This window comes from Desmodus rotundus, chromosome 9 (genome assembly GCF_022682495.2).
Source record: "Desmodus rotundus isolate HL8 chromosome 9, HLdesRot8A.1, whole genome shotgun sequence".
Classification (NCBI taxonomy): Eukaryota; Metazoa; Chordata; class Mammalia; order Chiroptera; family Phyllostomidae; genus Desmodus; species Desmodus rotundus.
The window spans coordinates 29,810,502-29,833,824 of NC_071395.1; the positions used below are offsets into that span (position 1 = coordinate 29,810,502).

Sequence of the window (23,323 nt, forward strand, 5' to 3'; positions counted from 1 at the left end):
ATGAATGGGGAAGAGCTTACAGCCTAGTCCACAAAGTTTGCTGTTTGCAAACAATGATCTGTGTGCTCCGTTTTTAAAGTGAAGGACATTTTGTCAGGTTTAATGAGGATCTGAATCTGGTAAAAACCCAGCTATCCACAGATTTGTACTGCAAGTCCAATGAAGTGATTTGCAACAAACAACTAAAATTTAAATTGTTATATTGATTTGTATACTCTATCAACACACTATGCAATTACTGACTAGTAAATACGGACTGAATCCAAGGAGAATTGTTTTAAAGAATATTCCACATGGGGTAACTGCACTAATTCAGGGGAGAGCACACGAGTCCCCAGGAGGCAGTTAAAACCGCAGTTTCACTGGGTCAGGCCAGGCACTCGACTCTGGGAGACTGCTGGGCAGCTTCCCGAGTTCCTTTCCCGTGTGCCTTCCCTGCCCTCCTTACACCCAGTCCTCAATCTCCAGCACGTACTAACTCAAGTCTTAGAACTAAATTCTTAGTTGCCCACGTTAAACACCAAAACAGGACTCCCTGGAAGGAGAGGATAGACAGTCTGATGACTTTCTTTCAAATGTGATTAGGGCCTCACCATTTAGATGATTTGACTACCATTTATTTGCACATAAAAAAGAAAACCAGGCCAGAAGAGACTTATAAAAGTTTTAGTAAATGTTTCCATCAATTTATTTTCTGTATCCCTTAAAAGCAAACAAAAAATCACAAGTTTAATATTAATGCTTTAAAATAGTACACCAAAAAAAGCCAACTCTCACTCATGCTGCAAGTTGGTCTATGTTCTCTTTACTTCTGTTTGCCAGGTGATCTTCAATAATTTCTGCAAAGAGATTCCTTTTCAACAGATTATATGCAAGAGGTAAAAGCTGGCCAGCAACTTTATGAAAGTACTGAAAAATAAAAATGTGCCAGTAAGCAGAGAATATACCAGATCCCCTGTAAGTAGCAGCAAATACTTCAAAAAAGCAGCTGTTTAACAAAGCATGCCACCCTAACCACGCTAGCTGCTTTCAGTTGACCAGGACAGTGACTTCTGAGACAGACAGCCGCGTTCTGTCCAAGGGGCAAGCTTGTAGCTCTGAAGGACCAATGGTATATTTTGGAAGAAATGCAGAAGAAAACCAGGTTAAAAATGTAAGCTGCTCTATTCTCTCACATAAGGTTTATCAACTGTTTTTTTGCCTCAGTGTATCCCCACCAGTGAAGATTTTAGTCATTTCCTCGGTTGATACTGTAAGAATAGGTACGCTGAATCTGAGTTTTCAGATCACTCCCTTTTCAAATCCCTTCTCTCCCCCACCCACCATGTAACCCCTCCATCCTGTAAGTCACTGCCTTAGGTTTAACCCAGGTGACTCAATTAGCCTTGCTGCTCTTATATACTAAACTGTCAACGCTTTTGTTGTTGATGAATATTAACTAGTACTACGTGCTGAGTACTGTGCTAACACTAAAACCTTCATATACTCTGTTACTTAATTTCTCACACCAGTCATGTTTTTTATTAAGCTGGTCCATTTTCTGACAGGCCAAGCAGCTATTCTGCTTGGTCAAGGGCTGTCGTTCTGGCTGTTAAACATTTGGATTTTTTTTTTTTCACTCCTAACCACGTGAGGAAGGCAGTGAGGAAGGCAGAGAAATGACAGGAATGTGATTCTCGGACTCACCAGACCTGGTAACTTGGTCAGAAATGCGAATTCCTGGGACCCACCCATGAACTCAGACTTTGGGGGTGGGGGTGCACCTGTCTGTTTGCACAGCCCTCTAGGCGGCCCGGGTGCATGCTAGTTAGCTGCCAGTCTAGTCCAGCTCCTCAGAGTGCATGCAGAGCAGCAGCACCACCTCCCGGGAGCAGGTCAGAAACGCAGCGTCTCGGGCCTCACCCCAGGGCTACCGAAACAGAGCTTGCATTTTAACGATATCTTTAATCTTGGAATTACTGATTTAGACACTGACTGTAACCAGACTGCCTGTGCAGGGTGGTTTACCTCTCTCTGCTTTGTAGGTGACATCATAGGTTGACTGGAATTAAATGGTCTGTGTGCAGACAAATTTCATAGGTAAGGATATACACAAAGGGGTTGGAAAAACTGCCCAACCTTACACAGCTTGTAAGTGGGAACATGTAATTTACAATTAAACAGTTTTGCCCTAGAACCAAACACATTGAAGACACTACACCTTATTGCCTCTTTGACCTTGAGGCAACCACACAGTTGAGTAAGCACTGACTTAACTGTTGGGGAGGTTTTCCTATTTAATTAGCAAATAGTTAATGGAAAATAGCATCTCCTATTTTAAGTAATTTAAGGCCTATTTTAAAATAGTATTTATTTTTCATCTAGGAATTCAAGCAAAAGAACAAATAGCACCCCCATGACAATGGGAAATAGAGCTCTAGGAAAGGGGGTGTGCACACATGCATGCCCCACTCGTGTCTAATAAGTAAACTCACTTTAATGAAGCCTAAAGGCAAATAACCTTGGTTATTCAAGTTTGCCAGAACATCACTTCAAAAAGTTCCTTTTGAAATACATACTCTACCTATGCTACATATGCTAGGACTTGAAGATGTACTGTGCATGTGGGGGGGGACAACGGGTGCAGGACAGGAGGGAGGTATGATTTTTTACTCACGTGTGAACCATAACAAAAGAGGTCCATTCCCAACTCCAGCCCCATGCCATAGTCACACTCATCATTAGCAAACTGCACAAAAGTCATCATTTCCTGAAGGGGAGCAAAGGCTTTTAGTCTCTCCTCATCAGCTGGTGCCTCAACAATTGCCTTGCAAATTCTCTTGAGATTAGCTGAAAGAAATCAATGATATTAAAAATTATCTATAACCGTCTTCAAAGGGAAAAATATAAGCTGGGTTTTTTTTCTTAGGACTTTTCATACAACTGATACAAGTAACTTTGGATGGCACTGTGATTTAGAATGGCATTTTTATAACTTTTCTAATTAAGACTGAAGCCTAACAATGGCCTAACAAAATGATTTCTCGTATTAGCAGAATGTGATTATTTCACAGTGGATCTAGCTGCAGTCGTGATTTTACTAAGTTTTCAACAATGTTCAGTACGCTGGTCCAGGAACTGCCAAAGTAGGCCCAAACCCGGCCTAACTCCCTTTTTAAAAAGCCATCGAGCTCAGAGTGTTTCCCATTTTTAAAAGGTTGGGGGGAAAAAAACAAAAAACAATATGGCCATGGAGACCACATGTAACACACCCCTGGGCTAGTCTTTATTAGGAGTTGGATTAATCAAAATCCCAGCAGACCAGAAAGGTGACTTTATTTTGCCCTATCCTACCACATTTAAAAAATACAGGAAAAGACAATGGAACAGGTAATAAATTGCAAAATTAAACCTTTACCACAGTGGAGGAAGTGCAGCCACGGCAGAAGTGCAGTTTGGAGAAAGAACACAGAAAATTTCTAACGTTTATCTAAAGAACGGTGGTTTACCATTTCTATTTTGGCTTTCCCTGTTGCTCTTACTGCCTGATGGGTGCCAGTGTGTCCGACCTCTGGACGCCTATGAGGATGAAAGGTACCCTGGACAACATCTAGTTAGACTTCCTTTTGACAAACTGCCTCCTCGAGTAATGAAAAAAATGGAGATGACGGAAACCTCACAGCATCACACATCTTTAACTGGCTCCTGTACTGGGGAGACGGGGACTGGTTGAACAGTCACACCCGAGGATGACAGGTGATTATCAAGTTATCTGTACAAGGCACAAGGTTCTACTGATGACTAACTATAAATATAAGGTATTAAGGGTTAGCAACGGCAGGAAAGATATACTAGGGTTTTTAACTTTGGCAAACGAGGACCACGACTGTGACTGCTGAGCACTCGCATATTAACCAACTGCCAGTCAGTTGCTGCTCCTGGCAAACAACATGAGGCAGGAGCCAGATATTAGGTCCTTGTTTTGCTACCACTTCTCATTAAACCACTGACAGATTTAATGTCTAGAATGTTAGAAAAAAGTAAAAGGAAATAAAAAAAGATCTTGGGCATAAAGCCCCAGGACCGCACCCAGAGTAGGCAGGATAACAGGGTTTACTCCAGGGCACAATTCAAAACCCACCACAACGCAGCAAATGTTCTCAGCCTTTCCTAACTGGGACAGTGACTCCGCTTGTGGAAGCTTGGAGCGGACCAGTGCCCAGAGGCAGAAGAGGGGAGTGTCGGCAGAAGACTGAACAGTAAGGTGGAGCCCACACGCCTTCTCAGACACTGATGACCTCCGGACTCAGGAGGGTGTGGGCAGGGGGAGGTATCTGGTCCAACAAGTACAATGCAGGCTACATGTGCGATTAAACCTTTTCTCATATTAAAAAGCGTGAAATTAATTTTAAGATTTAACTTAATCCAACTATCCAGAATAATCATTTCAGTATGTACTATAAACAACTGAATTAAAAAAATCAGTTATAAATTCCTCTCCTCAGTTACACAGGCCCCACTGAAGTGCTCAGCCACGCACGGCTGGCGGCCACTGTGCCACGCAACTCGGCCATACTCATTCCCCGTGGACCCCTCTGATGTGGGGTGAAGCCAGCAAAACGTCACCTCTGAATAACTGACATAAGTCACCTCAATCTATTGCTTAGAGACTGTGGACAAAGAACAGTTGCTTCAGAGACGTTAACAATTCTGATTTCTAGGTCCCAACCCCGGAGACTACCAACCATGGCTGATGGTTCTGTTCTAAAAATGGACGGCCAAATCCACGTGCTGGGCAGGGGTGCGTGGTTCTTCCTGGAGGAAGTGCTGATTTCGACTTCCCTCTAAGCTCTATGCTCTCTGGCACAGGATGATAAATAAGGCAAAGCCAACAGGGATGTTCAAAGTAAGAAGGGGATAAAGTGGAGGGGAAAGAGTTGAGAAGCGATTTTGTTTTAACAGCAGTAATTATATTTTGCGTATGAATTGTCTATTTTCAAAGGGTTTTCATACTTATAAATGAAGCAGTTCAGGTCTTGGTTTCTGAATGCTAAGTTAATTTATATGCAGGTGAAAAAACTATAAAAACATACTATTTCAGTAATTACTATTAAATATGTTGATTAATGAAGGTTTTGAAATAGTTCAGAAAAATGTAACCTAGGCAATAGGTTAAAAGTCCCTGAACTCTTATAAATGCTGTATTTTAAGTACTATAAGGTACCCTAAGCACTGTGCTAAGCACCTTACACATTTTTTTATACTCTCAAAACCCCTCCATATAAGTGATATCATTATTAACCACTTTACAGATAAAATTGACAAGGTTCAGTGAGATTAAATAATTTGCTTTGGGTTACACAGCTACAAACCCAGGATTAATTCGAGCCTGACTGACCCTAAAACCTGGGCTTGCTCGCTGTCACTCTCGCCTAGTGACTGTCCAATAAAGGCATACGTATGTAAGGAAAACCCTCCCCTCACAAATTAACATGCGTGTTCACATTTGCACATGTTTACACAAGCAGTACATTACCATCTGTTTCAGGGAGCTCTCTGTACCCAACATCGTTCTTATCTACTGGAACCACCAAGCCTGCACCATGAAAGGTCTTTGTCACAACCTAAGTTAAGGGGGAAAAAAAAGCATGGTAAATAGACAAACCCTCACCCAAACCCAACAAAACACACACAAACCCACAACCCACCACTCAGCCACCCAGGCCCGGCCCCAGTGCTGTCCTCGCACTCCCGCCGCTGCACAGCCCTGGAGGGGGCCCCGGGGGTGGCGTCCAGCTCCCCTCGGGATACGGCAGGAGACAAGGAAACAAAGGTTACGTGTACAGGTGGGGAGGAGAGAAAAGAAAAAACCATACTAAAATAGCAAAATAGCCAGTGACTGACAGATTCAAATCATACTTTCTTGTCTCTCTGTTTCATCTTCTTTGTTCTCTGTTCCAGTGAGTAGCCCAGTTCTCTGGCTGCTTCTGTGAGTTTTTCATCTATATTTTTCAAGAGACTAGTTTTCTTTTTATCTGTTACTTCTTTAAGTTTTTTCATCAGAAATAATCTGAAAAAGAAGTAAAAGCCTTCATTACACTACAGGCCATTGCACTAAGTACACAGACCTTGGAAAGTGAAAGGAGCTAAGTTAAAGAACATCAATTTCCGTACAACAAAAAGACTGAAGAATAATTACCAATAGCTCTCTCAGAATCCCTAATAGATTTTTCAAACAAGGAAAAAGCAGCATCAATAAAAAGCTTTCAGCCACAAAACCAACAAACATGATTCAAATTTGTATTATTTCTTTCTACAATAAGGTATAAGGGATATTTACAAAGCTGAGATTAAGCTAAATTTTAAGCGGCATTAGTTGTTACTAAGAAATGATATGCTCAGGAGAAGCCTGGCATAACAGAAAGAAGCAGTATATAAACACCAAAAAGGAATTTTTATTTTTAAAGAGCCAGGGGACACTATCACAATACTGAAAACAGCAGATTTTTTTAAATGTTACCTTCAAACTTTTAATTTTACTTTTTATTTATTGACTTTACAAAGAGAGGAAGGGAGAGAGAGAGAGAAACGTTGATTTGCTATTCCACTTATTTATGCATTCATTGGTTGATTCTTACATGTGCCTTGACCGGGGATTGAACCTGCAACTCAGCATATTGGGATGATGGTCTAATCAACTGAGCTTCCAACCAGGGCTCAAATTTGTTTTAAGATAAATTTGGAAAACATAAAAGGAAAGCAAGGCTACTTTATAAGCTTATACAGAAACACAATACAAAACAGTTTTTAAAGGCATGTGAACAGAACAATGTTATTGCCAGTTAAGGAAATAATTGTTTTATTGTAAGCAGGTTAAGACTTTCAGCAGCAGAACAAGACAAGAGTAAACTAAAGAGCTGGAAGCACCACTCAGTTGGAAACACAAGTCAACTGCTTCCTCTGTGGCCACTACCAGACTCCCAGGAGCAAAGTCACTTCCATTCACTACTAACATTGGACAGTTTGCTATGGATGGGCGTGGTACAAAGCCTAGACCATTTACTGTGGGTATTATTCTTATCCCCGTTTTGTATGCAGGAAACTGAGGCACAGAAAAAGCAACTCACCCCAGTTCACAGAGCTAGTGAGGGCAGATTGAAGTGCCACAGAAACCAAAACCACCTAATCATTGTCCTCCGCTGAGAGCACACAGGCCTACACTGTGACCTTCAGCCATAACCAGCTGTGTGTCAAGAGAATATTTTATATTAACTAAAAATAGCAAACTAAAGACGTCGGGTCGAAGAGAATCTTCATAGTGCTCCTCAGTCTCTCTGGTGTGGCATTTAGGCCTTCAGATACTACGTGGCTCTTGTTTTCCTACTTTCATTCATATATTGCTACTTTGCCTAGAACACCCTTCTGTGTACTTCTTCTAGTAAGTTCACAGGCATTCAAGGCCTAGACAAAATGTCTCTATGAAGACTTCCATTGCTACTTAAGGCACTTAACTGCTGTCTTCCACACTTTTCACATTATTATGACTGCCTTGGCACCAATGTATGAAGCTTTTGTCTCTCAGCTTCAACTTACTCTCTAATTCTTTGCTTTCTGATGCTTACAATCGCCAAGTACAAACTGGAATAACAACCATGGACACTCTGTACTCTGTTGCACTGAAATCCATTAGGGTACCTTGAACTGGAATGAACCCGTACGGGTTCACTGAAGAATGCAGATCTCCCGAGTACTGAGACTCTTCACTCTAGCGCTCCCTCCAATGCATCACAGCATGGAGAACCGCCTTCATTACAACCGCCACCAGGTCAGTCACATCAGACAAGTCCTTACGGAGTGAGGCGCTGTCAAGCGCACAATGGTGGTTGAAAGTTTCCCCAATTCTAATTTTTACTTTTGAAACCTTGAATTTTAATCACTGGCCACAAATACAGCCACTTGTTTGCTTTGGTTCAGCTGAGAAAATGTCTGCCAAGCACCAGTGTCTGAATAACCACCATGTGTCAGTCCCTCGCTCAAGTGGAAGTGGAGAAAAGTTCAGCTCACAACTGTCAGACGGGAGCTTTTTCCTTGAGTACCCGGAGGTGCTTGCTTTCTACGTGTGCCCCGTTTCCTCACACAGTGTTAGAGACGTGTACTCGTGACAGAGTGCTCTCAGATTTCTACTGCTCCATCATCACCGACATTTTAAATGGCACTTGCCTGGTATTACTGCCATCGATAATATCGTGGCTGCTCATGTGGTGCCACAGCCTTGGTTCCTATCCCGGCGTCAGCAGTTTCACCTCCATCTGTGACCTCTGGCCACTGGTGCCAAAATGACATCTTACCATGAGTCATTCTGGCCTCCCAAGCCTCCCCAAATGGTGCTGGGCCCCCTACGGGTCGACACACAGTTCTTTGATGAGAACTGCATGGCAGAACCTCCTGGGTTACCAGTGAATAGTACTTTACTTTGAGCTAGTGTTTGGAAAAACACTGCCTGTGCAACAAATCCACATTACCCAGTACAGCAAGGTAGGGTGGCAGAAAGAGGGGGCAGCAGGCAAGAGGAAAAATGATTATTTAACAAGATCACACAAGATCTGATATATTGGGCAAAATAAAATACATTTATTCTTTTAATAAGTACTAAATCTGCATAAATAGTTTGGGCCCTGCACAACATAAGAGTTCATTAAACATAGGGTAAATAAATTTTAAAAACTCAAGTATTAAAATTAGAGAAGTATAATTCTGTATTATATTTAGACTTAACTGGAATGTATATTTAAAAAAATATTCCTGAGTTCTGTTCTAGATGTACTAAAGTGGAATCTCTAGAGACAGGACCTGTACAGCTCAAGATCAAGTACTTTTAACCAGTAACCCAGGAGGTTCTGATATGAAGTCGCACTTGAAACCATTAACTGCATAGCAGTCACCAAAGAACAGACTGCGGACCCTTGGAGATCCCTGAGATCATTTTAGGGGGGTCTATGAGGTCAAAAGCATTGCTAAAGTTATTTGAGGAAAAGAAACAGAAAAAGAACAGAATGGGGGAAAATTCATTTCTATGTTAGTTGTCCAAAGATAAATGAAAACTGTCTGTGTGTGTGTGTGTATTCTATGTGCATTAAACAATATGATCATTCTTTAATCTTTATTAATATTTGCTGGGTGATTTTGAATTTCTTTGACTACTATTCAATCTGGCACAGAATAAACTAGTTTCCCTGGGCATAAAAATAATTTATTTATAACAAATGACCTTAAAAGACCTTACTCAGGCTGATATAGAAATAAAGTGGATTAAATGTTGTGAGTAGCTTTTTAAGAAAAGGTTTTAAAAACTAAAATAGTTGTAATATTTGAAAGGTATAATCTTTTTACCTCAAATTATCGGAGATAGAAAACATCTGAGTGAAACAGGTACTCAAATACTTACTTGCTGATCTTCACCTAAATTATAAATTTATCACCAATTTTTTTTTCTTTTTCTTTTCTGTGTTCTCCAAAAAGTTAAAAAAATACCCAAACAGTCTGGTTTATTTTAGATAACCACTATAACTTTCCTTTTAAAAAGGATTTTTAAATAAGACTAGTGAAAACCTTGGTGTTCTGGCATGTCCAAGTAGTTGTAGAATGAATAAATTATTTAAGAAACATCTAGTATGGGGCAGGTACTGTACACGAGAAAGCCTCTGCCTCCATGACACTTCATGCTAGTGGAAGAGACAGACAAAAGGCAAGCAAACAACTACAGTTTCTAACAAAGAAGGCACCAATTCAACTGAATGATAAATCTGAAGGGCTTAAAAGAACTGTAAGTTCCATATAAATTATAAGTTCCTATAAGAAAAGACAGTGTAAGAACTACAGAACAGAGACAAGAAACATTTCATAAAACTCAGAGGCATCAGAAGAGAAATAATCTTTTGTGGACATCTACAGTGAGTTGCCCTTTAAATATGCCAGTACATATGACATTTACGTACCAGTCTAGTGGGTACACTAGGTTAACTTAGCTTGAGCTCTTTATGTGAATCTGCATTATTAAACACAGGGCATAAAAGTCTTTTTTAAAAAGGTAATAAAAAGTATCACACAACATGATCTATTTATTGTATTTAAAATGATAAAGATGGCCCTGGCTGCTGTGGCTCAGTGGATTGAGTGCTGGCCTGTGAACCAAGAAGTTACTGGTTTGATTCCCGGACAGGGCACATGCCTGGGCTTCAGGCCAGGCCCCCAGTTGGGGGTGTGTGAGAGGGAATCAGTCAATGTCTCTCTCACACACTGACGTTTCTCTCCCTCCCTTCCCCTTTGTCTAAAAATAAATAACATCTTTTAAAAAATGATAAAGAGGGCTTCCTTCATTTTCTTACAGTGTAAACTGTATTAGCTGCTGACAAACGGCTTCCAATTTTGTCTGTGGCTGGTATGTGGGCTGGCTCAGCTCCACTGCAAGCCTCTTCCACTAGAGACCTTGCTGCATTTCCCATATTACTCTCCAGCTCAGACTCCACACAGCTTCTCTCAAGCAGATGCAACTCTGAAATCCGAAAGGCCGGGGAGATACCGGGTGGAGGCTGTGCTTCTGCTGTGTCCCCAGTGAGCACAGGTGTGGAGGCACCTGACTGTTCTGGGGCGGCTGCGGCTGAGATCTCAGGTTCATGAGGGTGAGAGGCGGAGGGCAAGGCACCCATTTTACCGGCACAGGTCACATCAAAGACGGTGTGGTCCCGAAGCCACATCTTCCTGCAGTTGGCAGCATTTGCTGATTTCCCAGTTTGCTCATGCTGGCAGACACGGGCTCCAGAGGCGAGCCAGTTCTGCCACAACTGTCATTCCGGGAGCTCCGGGCTGCGCCATCGGCCCCCCCACGGACTTGATGAGCACGGGCCTCATGTATTAACTCCTGCTGTTTGGATAATTATGGTGTTTGAAATATCATTTTTTACTAAAAAAAAATTTTGATTTGGTCATGGAAGAACTAAGGTCAAGATTAAGTAATAGTTCCATTAAATAATCGATTATACGAGGTATATTATTTTGGTGAAAAGTGGAAGAATAGGATGTAGATAACACTACCTACAAAAGTCAGAAATTATCTCTAGAAATCTAGAATTTTCAGGTTCCTCAATTCCCTATATAGCATAAAAATTATAAACAAATATTATTAGGATGGGACTGAAATATTTTCTTACCTGACTGCAGCAAACACATTATCTCCATTTTGAACAATTATACAGTTTTTCTTTGCTTCATTTGTACCAACATATACAGGAAGTTCATCAGGAGAATCCCTGATTAAGCAAAAGATATTAATAGTTTAGCTGCCCATGATTTATATTATTAGGCAAGTATTTTAGGTCTATAAACAATTTATATCTGCATTTTTTTAAAACTGGAATTTGCAAGGTGTAAGCTCTAAATTACTTAGGGATAGCTATGGCAAATCTTATTTATATAACAGGAACTAAAATTAAGATTCTTAGGACCTCCTTAAAAGGCCTATCAAAAGAAGTAGGGAAGATTATACACCACCATCTCATTGCCAGTTTTATAGTCTGTGAAAAAAAGAAAAAGGTAGAAAAACGAAGTAAATAGGATGAAGAGGATTATAAAACATTACAGGTGAAAGGATCTGACTTATATACATGCAACCAAATTCTTTTATTATTTTACAATTGAAGGAGTCAATACAGAGAAATGAAGTACTCAGTCCAGGTCCTGGGAAGGTAACGGCAGGGGCAGAATCCAATTGTTAACCCAATTCCCAGCGCTGTGTGCATCTGCTGTGCCGCCACACTGCTCCCTGAGCCTACGTCTTCTAGTTCCTCTCTTCTATTAACTTACGGTTAATCTTCACTTTGCATGACACACGTCTCCACTGGTACCGGCGCACCAAGTATTTTCCCCCTCAACTTCTATTTCTTTAACATTCTAAGTACCTTGCACATATCGTTTAATCCCCTTACCATTCTTTTAGGGATGTACATTATCCTCATTTTTACAAGAGAGGAAACTGAGTCACAGAAACTCAGTCACTCATGACTGGCACAGGGTCACCCAGATAATGAACAGCAGGACCAGTCTATCGGGCTCCAGTCTGTCTGACTCCAGAGCACATTCTTAACCACAGGTTGCCTCTGTGGCCCCTGGAAGCAGGTGATTAATTTTAAAGTCCCAGCAGCCGCTTTAAATTATCTTCCTGGAGCTAAAAGAGCTCTTCTGAACCCCAAAGGAAAAATGAGTGAGGTTAAACCTAGGGTTCACCCACCCTAGGGCAGGTTAGATTGCAGAACAACAGATGGTCCATGTATCCACCAATAAGGGGAAAATATGTCCTTCACCTTGGGTGAGACCAGTGAATGCTTATGCTTGTTAGAAGGACAGGAACTGCATTTTAGAGGAAAAGGTCCTTTACCTGAAGTACCCCATGTGGAACTGAGTTTTATTATCTCCAATAATAATTGTCTGGAACTCCGGAGGGTCATAGTAAAATCTCCAGTGAAGGTTAAAATTCAGGCTTCCTGGTTTTTTTTTCATTTTATGTTTTCCGGCAAGGATATCATATGGACCCACCAAACGAAGTCCAAGGCTTGCGGAAAGTGAATCTATAAATTAAATAAGTTTATTTAGACAATAGCTTTCTGAAGGCAGATTGGACATAATGCCTTTTCTTAGTAAACTATTTCTAAGCAATTGTCTTTAAAAACTTTCTAAAGTAAAAGAAAAAATCTTCAGTTACATGTGAAGACATTAGTTATAAACACTCAGTGGAAACGAAATCAGCGATAAAAATGTGGCAGTTACATTTAGGATTTCCTCTTAAATTTACCACTAAATACACTTCAATTATTCTTGCTGTTTGTTATTTTGGCTAAAGCAAGACTGTTTTGTATGTCTATGGACATAGTAGAACCTAAAATAATTGTAGCACACCCGGACAAGGGGGAGACAAGATAGACAACAAGTGAGTGTGCATTAGGAAGGTAAATAATTTATTAAGTAAAAAAATGTACTTAATAAAAACATTTCTTTCCCCTTCCCTCTGCTTCAGCTAATTATCTCTATGGGATTCCTTTGCCTCCCTGACTACCTGGCCAACCCTAATCCTGGGTGGTCCCTTTCCTCCACCCTCAGATCACAGGAGAGTGTTACAGAGAGCCAGAGTCAGGACGTCCGCTCTGGTGTGCGGTCTGGACAACCTCAGATGTGTCCTCGTGGTTCCCCTAAGAGGGAGGTAAGCACTCCAGGCAGGATCAGGATGTGTATGAGGTGGGGATGGACAGAGGAAGAATATTCTTAGAAGAGGAAACAATGTGAATAAAAGCAGTTTCTTTGCAGGGGGAAAACAGTTCAGCTTAGCTGGAAGTTAGGTTAGCACCCACTAATTTTTAAAGTAATATAAAACCTAAAACCACCCATCACACCAGCCAGTGATGACAAGGTTAATGGTCTGGAATTCAGTAATAACACTTCCCCCACTCTACGAACACATGTAAACATATAGACATTTTAAAGGGAGATCATACTGTTTTGTAATGGATTTTTTGTTCTCCACCCTGTTCCCACTTACATTTTCTGAATACTTGTCCATCCTATTAAATTTTTTGCATAATTTTTAATACTTGCAAATATTCCACTATAGATACCTATTCTACTATAGATATTTACTTTTTTTTACTATTCTAAACAATGCTTCAATGGATATCTTTGCTAATACATGTTTGCACACAGCCATGATTATTTTTAGAGAAGTTGCTGCACAGTTCAGGTATTTTGATATACTGCCAAAATTCAGTTATCTACCCATACTTCCATCAGTAGTATATGAGTGTTTCTCACCCTACCGCATGCTAAGAATTTAAATAGTATAAAATGGCGACAGTGAAAAGTAACTCCATCACAACTACTGTTTTTTTGTGTATCCTTTCAGAGACAGTATGAACACACAGAAAGGTATATACGGATGTGTGGGTATCCTTGACTTTTTTTTTTTTAAATACTAATGATAGTACACGCCATACACTCTTTTCCACTTCAAAATCTTTCAGGCATGACACTTTATTACTGCCTAAAAATCTGGTCCATTCTTTTAAAACTATGAATACTCACTGAATAGATGCGTTACTGGTGAGCATGTAAGCCACTTGTCATTTTTTGTTTCAATAAACATCACTGCACATAATTTTCGGCTCACCTAATCCATAAGACAAATTCCTAGAAGCAGAACTGCCAGGTCGTACTAAAACTCCAACATATCAAAGTACTTGTTTTCCTTCGAACTCTCATCAAAGCATGTTGTGAACTTATTTACCCCGCCAGGGTAATAGGTGATAACGATGTTATTACAGCATAATTTTATATTTCTCTTATTGGAAAGATGTTTGAAAGGTTTCTTTTCTATGAACTGCTTAGACCTTTGGTTCAGTTCCCCACTGTCTTTTCCAAAGGCAGAAGCAGGAGAATGATTCTGGAACAACTCACCAGCCGGCTTTTCAGGATCGAGTTCTTCACAGAACTTCCAGAAGTGATAGAAATCTTCAGGCAGAGAAAGCTTATAATGACTTTCTACTTCTTTTCGAAGGTCACTGGAGACATCAGCTTCACAGGATTTACTCTTCTTCGCATCAACCGTTTTTTCTCTCTGCAAGTTGGCATACAAAAGGTTTTCTCTCCAGAGAGGAATTTCAGTAACTGCCCTTAAGTAACAACACTGCTCATGTTTGTTCACCCAGTTCTACAGCATACATGTGTTTTCTCTAAAATTCTATAAATGGCATTTGAGTAAGATCTGGGGATTCTTTGGGCAAATAAAAAAAAAGAGAGAACAGTTTATAATACATAGTGGCAAGAGGGACCCACACAGCAAGTCTTTAATGTACTTCTCTGAGATAATGGAAACAGAAAATAAACCAACAAAAAACCAAAGTAAAGAGAAAAGGTAAGAGGTGAGAAACGACGAATAAAGAAAAGGCAGGTTTTGCCTTCTTTTGGTAAACAGGATGTCATCATCATGCCTTTTGTTTAGATTCAGTCACCGTATCAAGTGCAAAATGTCAGAAACAACTGGATAAAAGGGAATCCACCAGTTAAACAATTATTTCATTATCATTGCCCTTTAATGTCAGGACAAGGTTATAAAACTTATCTCCAACATCTTTGCAGTACAGGTTCATTATATAATTATGCTAGGTTTTATAATGCATATTAGGTATTTGACAAATTTCTATAATGATAAAATGCTTAGCTGAAAGTTACTTATCTTTAGTTTTGTAAGTAGCAATCTGTTTTTCTTTCTAGAAAACTTTCTTTTGGATTAAGTTCTTTTTTTATTCTTCCTTTCCACCTACATCAGTGCTTCTCAACCAGGATCAATTTCATACAAATTTGCAAGTGGCGGGGGGAGTGTTGCTACTGGCATTTAGTGGGATAGAGTAGAGGCCAGGGACGCTGCTAAATACCCTACAATGCACAGGATAGGCACCCGTAACACACACTTATCTGGCCCAAAATGTCCACAGTGCCAAGGATGAAAAATTCTAACCTATATGTTTCTACTATTTATATTCTTCCATTTTCCCAGTAGACTCAAGTTTATTGATGTTGCTTGAGGTAGCAGTCAAAATCTACAAAGGTAACATATCAGAAAGTTCTTGATAGCACTATTGCTAAGAGCAGAAAAGAGAATAAATGAAAATGCCTAGGGATAGGAGAATGGATAGTTACAGGACTTTCAAACAATGTAATATTACACTTAGAGAAAAGGAAGTATAGGTGCACACAATATGAATCAGCCTTCATAATTTAATGTTGAATGAAGGAAAAAGTTCTTGAAGATTATAACATGATAACTTTTGTAAAAAGTTCAAAACCAACACAGGTTATTTAGGCATACACTCATAGGTGATAAAGCTATAAAAAGAGGGCAAGGGGAAACTAAATCCAGGATGGCAGCTTTACTGAGCACAGGTGATAGGAAGTTAGGCAGAGGGTAGGTGAGGAACACAGGTAAGTGGAGTTATTGTCAGTGTTTCAGTTCTCGGCTTGGGCAGTGGGGTTATAAGTGTTTGTTTTATTATTAATAAACATGGTAAAAGAGGATCATGTATTGGCCAATAGTAACAGTTTATTATGCCAAGAATTATAATGTGTCTGAGATCATAAAAAATTAAATTTAACCAAAAGGAGTTGAAATATGGACCCAAAAATGGGTATTGATGATAACAGCAAAGAACAGTAATAAAGATAATAAAAACAATACATAATAAAAAGTACTTATTATGCATTCACTATGTGCCAGGCTACTGTTCTAAGGACTTTCTATGGATGAATTTATTTAATTTTCACAACTACCTTAGGAGCTAGATGATATTCTCCACATTTTACAGATAAGGAAACTGAAGTAATTCCCCCTAGGGCCCTAACTATAAAGTGAAAGAACAGTGGTTTATTTAAACCCAGGTGGGCTGGCTCCTGAGCACAGATTCAACCACTTCATGCTGCTTCTCCAACTACAAATACAGATCAGTTGGAACATACCAAGTTCTGACCCATCCTCCCTTCTACTTTAATAACCATCTTTAGTTAAGCTTTCAAAGACTGGCTCAGACTTAGATGTTAGAAAGGAAAGCCTCAATCTACCTTGCTGAAAGGCAGTTTCGCACAATGGAGAGGTTACCTGGGAGCTCCTGACTTCTGATTTCCAGCTCTGTCACCTTGATCAAGTTACTTAACCTCTCTGTGCCTTGTTAGATCATCTTAAAAAAAGGGCGTATGTAGTACTCTGCCTATATCATACAGCCGCTATAAGGACTAAGTTATTTATGAAAACACACACAACAGTCCTAATACATAACACATAGATGTGGCTACTATTGTTAGTAGTCTCTACAGAACCATCTTTATTTTTGGTATTTTGTTTCTAACACTATTTCTCTCTCAAAGGGGTTCATTGCACCAAAGGGAAACACTGATTTTTTTTTTTTCCAGTTCTGCCTTACCTCACACACCTGTCAAGCATCTCCAAAATCCCCAATAGCTAGAATTTTGGACAGCTGTCCCCTTCAGAGGCTGCACTTTACCCTTGTGTTCCTAGAAAGCACAACCGACATAATGAACGCCCAGACTATGGTCCTCTCACAGTGAATCAGGCCCTCTAACCCCGTCTCCCCCTACTCGATAATAATACAGCCAGAGTGAGTTTTCTAAAACTCTACTTATCCCAATGACAGTTCTTTGCTGTCTTATTGGTACTACTGTAGTGGTTACAGAACTTCGGAAATCATTTAAAAGTATGAGAAAATGCACATACTTCATGCCCCCTTCCCTCATTAGTGTGCCTTTACGATGATGTCCCCCTTACTTTCCGATCTCCCAAGCTCCAGCTTCGCAGAACTCTCCGCTGTGTCCAAACATTCTCTGCACTTACTCCTTACCCCTTATTTTTCTTCTCTGCCTTCAAGAACACTCTCAAACTTGAGTTGCCCTAAAAGCCCTCTTAACACCCACCCCAGAGACTTGTTAAATCCTCTTTCAAAGCTTCCACAGCCCTTTCTACACATTTTTGTTACAATGTCAAACAAAAAAGTTACAGAAACAGGTATATTCACTGGTGCCCCGCCTCCCTGGGCTGGGGACTCTAAGTGAAGCAGGCGGCAGGATTCATCTTGAATCCACAAGACCCGCACAGCGCCTGGCTTGTACTGTTTCTAATCAATTTCGCTAGTTGAACCAATGAACAGTTGCCTGTCTCAATCTGCTTCCCTAGGAACCACGCCAGGCGCAGGGGAGAAGATGCAAAGGCGCTACGTTTTGGTCCGAAGACCGAGCAGAACTCGCGGAAACGGCGGCGCCAATTAGGGTACGCGGGGCAGCCGCGGTGCCAAGACACAGACCCGGCGCGCAAGGATCACTGGAACAATGCAGTGCGCTGCTCCTTGGTGCCCTGGCTAGCACCGAGAGCTCACGCGGAGCTCGCACAGTCTCGTGGCAGTACCTGCTGGTCCTCCCCTCCGGGCCTACGCTTCCCGCATCCGCCGCCGACCATCGTGAAGCCAAGCGCCAGCCGATTCCCGCGTCCCGCCGAAGCTTCCGAGCGCCGCCAACTGCTTCCGGGTTCAAGAGCCACGAATCCCCATCCCTGCACGACCTCTGGCGCACCAATTTAGGGAGAAGGCTCCGCCCATATCCCCGCCCCCTAAGGGCCGGCGAGGCTCCGCCCACTACCCGACTAGCAAGAGGGTGTTGGTGCTTCTACGCTGGCCAGGTCTGCATTGCGGCGCAGGCTAATCTCTCCATCCAGACCATCTTACGGGGTTGCTCCCGAGACCCCAGAGCCACGAATTTGATTCCGTTCAGGTGGTCCGGCCTTCCTCTTCAGGTGTTTACAAGGAGCAAGTAAACACCTGGTTGTATGGCACGGCCTTCCCCCCAGTCCGTGTTTTTGCTTGATTTGTATTTATTTAAAAGGGTAATTTTTCCATGTATTTCACCCCTCTTCCTCTTCTACTATACTATTTTTGCCTAACACTAACTCATCCTCCATTATCTCCCAGAAGCAAATTGATTTCTCTCTCTCATTATTTCTCTGTACAGTCTTGTGAAAACTTGGACTGTTCTCTACGCTCTGCCGTGCAAAGTGTAGTCCCCGAAGCAGCAGCCGCAGCAGCATCCTGTGGAGAGCCCGTTAAAAATTCTGAATCTTAAACCCTACTCAGGCTTATTGAATCGGAATCTGCGCTGTAACACGATTCCCCCGCGATTCCTGTGCACCATAAGGTTTGAGAGGCAGTACATTCAGCTGATGCCCCGGGGTCTCTCTCACTGCCATCCTGGGAATGTCCTGTGCCTCATTCCTGAGATGGATTCTGTATTTCCTGCATAAGTATTTTCCTTTTTCTTGACTTTAGCCACTTTTGTTGATGTGAATAAAATTTTAATTCAACATTTGACATTTAATGTCTCATTCTATTCATATATTTATTCCAAAACAATTTTGAAGAAATTGATAAATTTCATCAAATTTGGTGTACTTCTTCAGGGTCTCAGTGATCACTATATTGAAACAAAGTAATTATTGATTTTTTTCATTTATCCTTAAGTGCATTATATAGGCAGGCACAGGTATAGCAATATTTTAAGTATATTTTATTGATTATGCTATTACAGTTCTCCCAATTTCTCCCCCTTTATCCCCCCTCCGCCCTGCACCTCCCCACCCTCCATCATCCCCGCCTTAGCTCATGTCCATGGGTTGTACATATAAGTTCTTTGAGTTCTCTGTTTCATATACCATTTTTGATCTCTCCCCATCTATTTTATGCCTACCAATTATGCTTCTTCTTCCCTGTACCTTTTCCCTTCTATTCCTCCCTTCCCCCTCCCCTCTGAAATCCCTCCATGTGATGTCCATTTCTCTGATTCTGTTCCTGTTCTAGTTATTTGCTTTGTTTTTGTTTTCATTGTTTATCTTTTCTTTTAGTTTCATTTGTTGATAGTTTTGAGTTTGCTGACATTTTATTGTTCATATTTTTTATCTTCTTTTTCTTAGATAAGTCCCTTTAACATTTCATATAATAAGGGCTTGGTGATGATGAACTCCTTTAACTTGACCTTATCTGGGAAACACTTTATCTGCCCTTCCATTCTAAAAGAAAGCTTTGCTGGATACAGTAATCTTGGATGTAGGTCCTTGCCTTTCATGACTTCAAATACTCTTTCCAGCCGCTTCTTGCCTATACGGTTTCTTTTGAGAAATCAGCTGATATCCTTATGGGCACTCCTTTGTAGGTAACTTTCTTCTTTTCTCTTGCTGCTTTTAAGATTGTCTCCTTCTCTTTAATCTTGGCTAATGTAATTATGATGTGTCTTGGTGTGTTCCTCCTTGGGTCCAGCTTCTTTGGGACTTTCTGGGCTTCCTGGACTTCCTGGAAGTTTATTTCCTTCACCAGACTGGAGAAGTTTCCCTTCATTATTTGTTCAAATAAGTTTTCAATTTCTTGCTGTTGTTGTTCTCCTTATGGCACCCCTATAATTTGGATATTGGAATGTTTCAGGTTGTCCCAGAGATTCCTCAGCCTCTCTTCAGTTCTTGTTCTTCGTTCTGTTCTGGTTGGATGTTTATTTCTTCCTTTTGTTCCAAATTGTTGCTTTGAATCCTGGTTTCCCTCCTCTCACTGTTGGTTCTCTGAATATTTTGCTTTATTTCATTTTGGGTATCTTTCATTTTTTTGACCAAGCTCAATCAGTTCTGTGAGCATTTTGATTACCAGGGATTTAAATTCTCCATCAGATAGGTTGGCGATCTCCTCGCTTAGCTCTCTTTCTGAAGCTTTGCTCTGTTCTTTCATTTGGGCCCTATTTCTTTATCTTGGTGCACCTGATAAGTTGTAAGGGGGCGGGGCAGCTCTCCTAGCAGGGCGTAGCACTGCCTGTGGGGGAGGGGCCGGGGAGGGAACCGCGCCGCTTGCGTGATGGGCTCCAGTGCACTTTCCAACGGACTCTAGTGTGAGACTGGGAGTTTCTCCCACCACGACAACCACCGTAGTCCACAGTCAGCTGGGTCTCAGTTTCCCCTTCAGCCAGCCCCGCCCATGCGGTCCACCCCCTGGCCCCAGGTTCGCCCAGCCGGCTCTGCCCACACGGTCTGCCACCTCACTGCGGGTTCTTACTGTTGGTAAGAACTGTTGTTCTTACTGGCTGACTGTTTTTTTAATTCCTTGGTTGTTGGTGCTCCATGCAGTTTGACTTCTGGCATTTCTGGTTGTTTATTGATTTTAGATTGGTTGTTATCCTCCTTTTGGTTGTGTGAGGAAGCAAAGGGTTTCTACGTACTCCTCCATTGGTCGGAACTCCCACAGGTACAACAATTTTTTTACAGAATCAGTAAAATTTAGCATATGAGTATTGGTATTTGCTATGCAATAGTAGTGTTCTTAGTGCTTTACACATATGGACTCATATGGTTTATATATTGTATATATTTATGTATTTTATACTTTATTTTATATATTTTATAGATTTATAAATTTTATATTTTCTATATTTATTTTTAGAATTCTACAGAATCATATCCATGTACCTCCTTTGACATACATTTTTATAAAAAACACGTTTATATATACTTATAAATTTTATATTCTATATATTTATAAACTATTATTTTATATATTTATTTTTTATTTTATAGATTTTATAGATTTATATATTTTATATATTTATTTTTTTATCCTCATCTGAGGACATGCTTATTGATTTTAGAGAGAGGGGAAGGGAGGGAAAAAGAGAGGGAAGGAAACATCAGTGTGAGAGAGAGACATTGATCAACCGATCAATGCTTTTTGTACATGCCCTGACCAGCGACGGAACCCATGACCTAAGCATGTGCCCTTCCGCATCCCTTCGGTTTACAGGAGGACGCTCCAACCAGCTGAGCCACACGAGCCAGGGCCACCTCTTGACTCATTTAATTTTCATAATAAGACTTGAGATTATTACTATTTTTATCTCCATTTTACAGATAAGGTAGCTAAGACTCAGGTTGCGTTGTTCGAGGTCACACAGCAAACACAGGTCAAACCCAAATAGTCTGACAGACAGAGTATTCTCAACACTATGTAACATTGTCTTTCTAACAAATAGTGGAGTTTATACAATTATGTAATTACACTGAATAAGGTCTATAGTTCAGAAATCCACTTGCATTTTTATCAGATTTGAATTAACCAAGGAAATTCACATCTAAAGGATGCATCTTTTTGACTGTATCCTCTGAACCTCCCTTTAATCAGGAAGGTGGACAGAGCCTTGGGTCCCTTGTTTTCCAAATGGTCACTAAGACAGAATAAATACACGCAATCAGTATTTTCTGTTGCCTTAAGTTGGTAGAGGATTTCTTTGTTATTTCTTTGGAGAAAAAATACCTTACATTCTTGCCGACTAGGGCTGACTGGTGCTTTGCCCATGTCTATATGATTCTAGGAAGTTCTCAAAATTCAGAAGGTGTGGTTTGAAATTATAAAATTTTTATCTTTCCAATTCTTTGATTTCCTCTAATGAATTGGCCTTACATAGATCCTATTTATTTGGGTTACTTTTTCTTTCTGCCAAATTTGGGGTAACAGTTATCACCAACATACCTTAAAATAGATGTTTTTGTTAGTGATGGCACTGGTAGACTTCTACAGAAAAATTCTCTGTATGAAAACAGAAGTGATTAGCGATTGCCAGGACCTTTGATTTTCCATTAAAGAATTATATGATATTTTAAACGTGTTTTTTAATAAAAATGCATGTCAAAGGAAGTACATGGATATGATTCTGTAGAATTCTAAAGAATGGGAACTCAGACTTGTGTTATCAGAACTATATAGCGACAAGCACAATAAGGGAAATGTTTAGATGGCATAGTTCAGGTTTTGCAGCCAAATAGAGTGCTTAAAAAAGGATCCTGACCACAACACAGGTGGAAAAAATACATACTGCAACAATAGTAGCTATGAAATGCATATATATATATTTTTTTTTAATTTATTTTAGGACTAAAAGTTACTAGATGCACTACTTAGGTGGTAGGGTGTTAGTGAAACAGGGATTAATACAAGACAGAAAATGGAATCAAGCATTCCTCTGTATTCTTTAAAAGAGTGACTGATTGTAGTAGTCAGCTAACTTCAATCTCCTGATCAATGAGAAATTTGTTAACAGGAGTATTTATTTCCGATCTTTGGCTTGCTTTCAAGACCACGGATGTCACATCTATTTCTTGAATGAACACTTCTTTCTGTATTTGCTATGAGAGCTGCTGCAAATTAAAGACAAGACACGACTCCAGGTCTTGGGGTACAGCCAGACTCTTAGCGTTGAAGCAGAGTTTGGAGCATGGTAACCACACAAAGTGGCACATGTATAAGGAATTATGGCTTAAAATGGCTTGTTTAAGCCGTATGGTGGAAACCATCCATCCTAACAATCGAATGAAATGAGTCCCCATGATTAAGGCCATTGCCCACCCCTAGAGGCCAACATCTGCTTTGAGAAAGCCCAGAACCCCTAGGGCATTCAGATTCTCGGTCGTTTCTGTAAAAAGGACTCCTTTTGGGGACTACTGATCATGAGGGACTAGTTAGGGAGAGCCAGGTGAGTGTGTTAAGTCCAGAGGAAATGGAAATGTCAGAAAGGTCAACTTTTGCCTGAACCACCAGATTAAAAGTCAGCAGAATCTTCAGGCAGGGCTGATCCCAGAGGTTGCTGCACTGATGGCTGCAGATGAGCTGTTGCATCAGTTAACCTTTGACACCACAGGCTGACACTATCCGTGACCACTTGCACCTGG

The 23,323-nt window shown here is 40.6% G+C and overlaps 1 protein-coding gene across 1 annotated transcript; it reads right to left on the minus strand.

Moving 5' to 3' along the window:
- Nucleotides 1-655: 655 nt before the first annotated feature.
- On the minus strand, nt 656-18,140 carry HPF1 (histone PARylation factor 1). Its single transcript, XM_024569067.3, has 8 exons — nt 17,987-18,140; nt 14,476-14,635; nt 12,410-12,599; nt 11,187-11,285; nt 5,899-6,049; nt 5,516-5,603; nt 2,657-2,829; nt 656-909 (listed from the first exon to the last, which is right to left on the minus strand). The coding sequence occupies exons 1-8, from the start codon at nt 18,035-18,037 to the stop codon at nt 778-780; spliced, it is 1,044 nt and encodes a 347-aa protein (XP_024424835.2). The 5' UTR covers nt 18,038-18,140; the 3' UTR covers nt 656-777.
- Nucleotides 18,141-23,323: the final 5,183 nt, after the last annotated feature.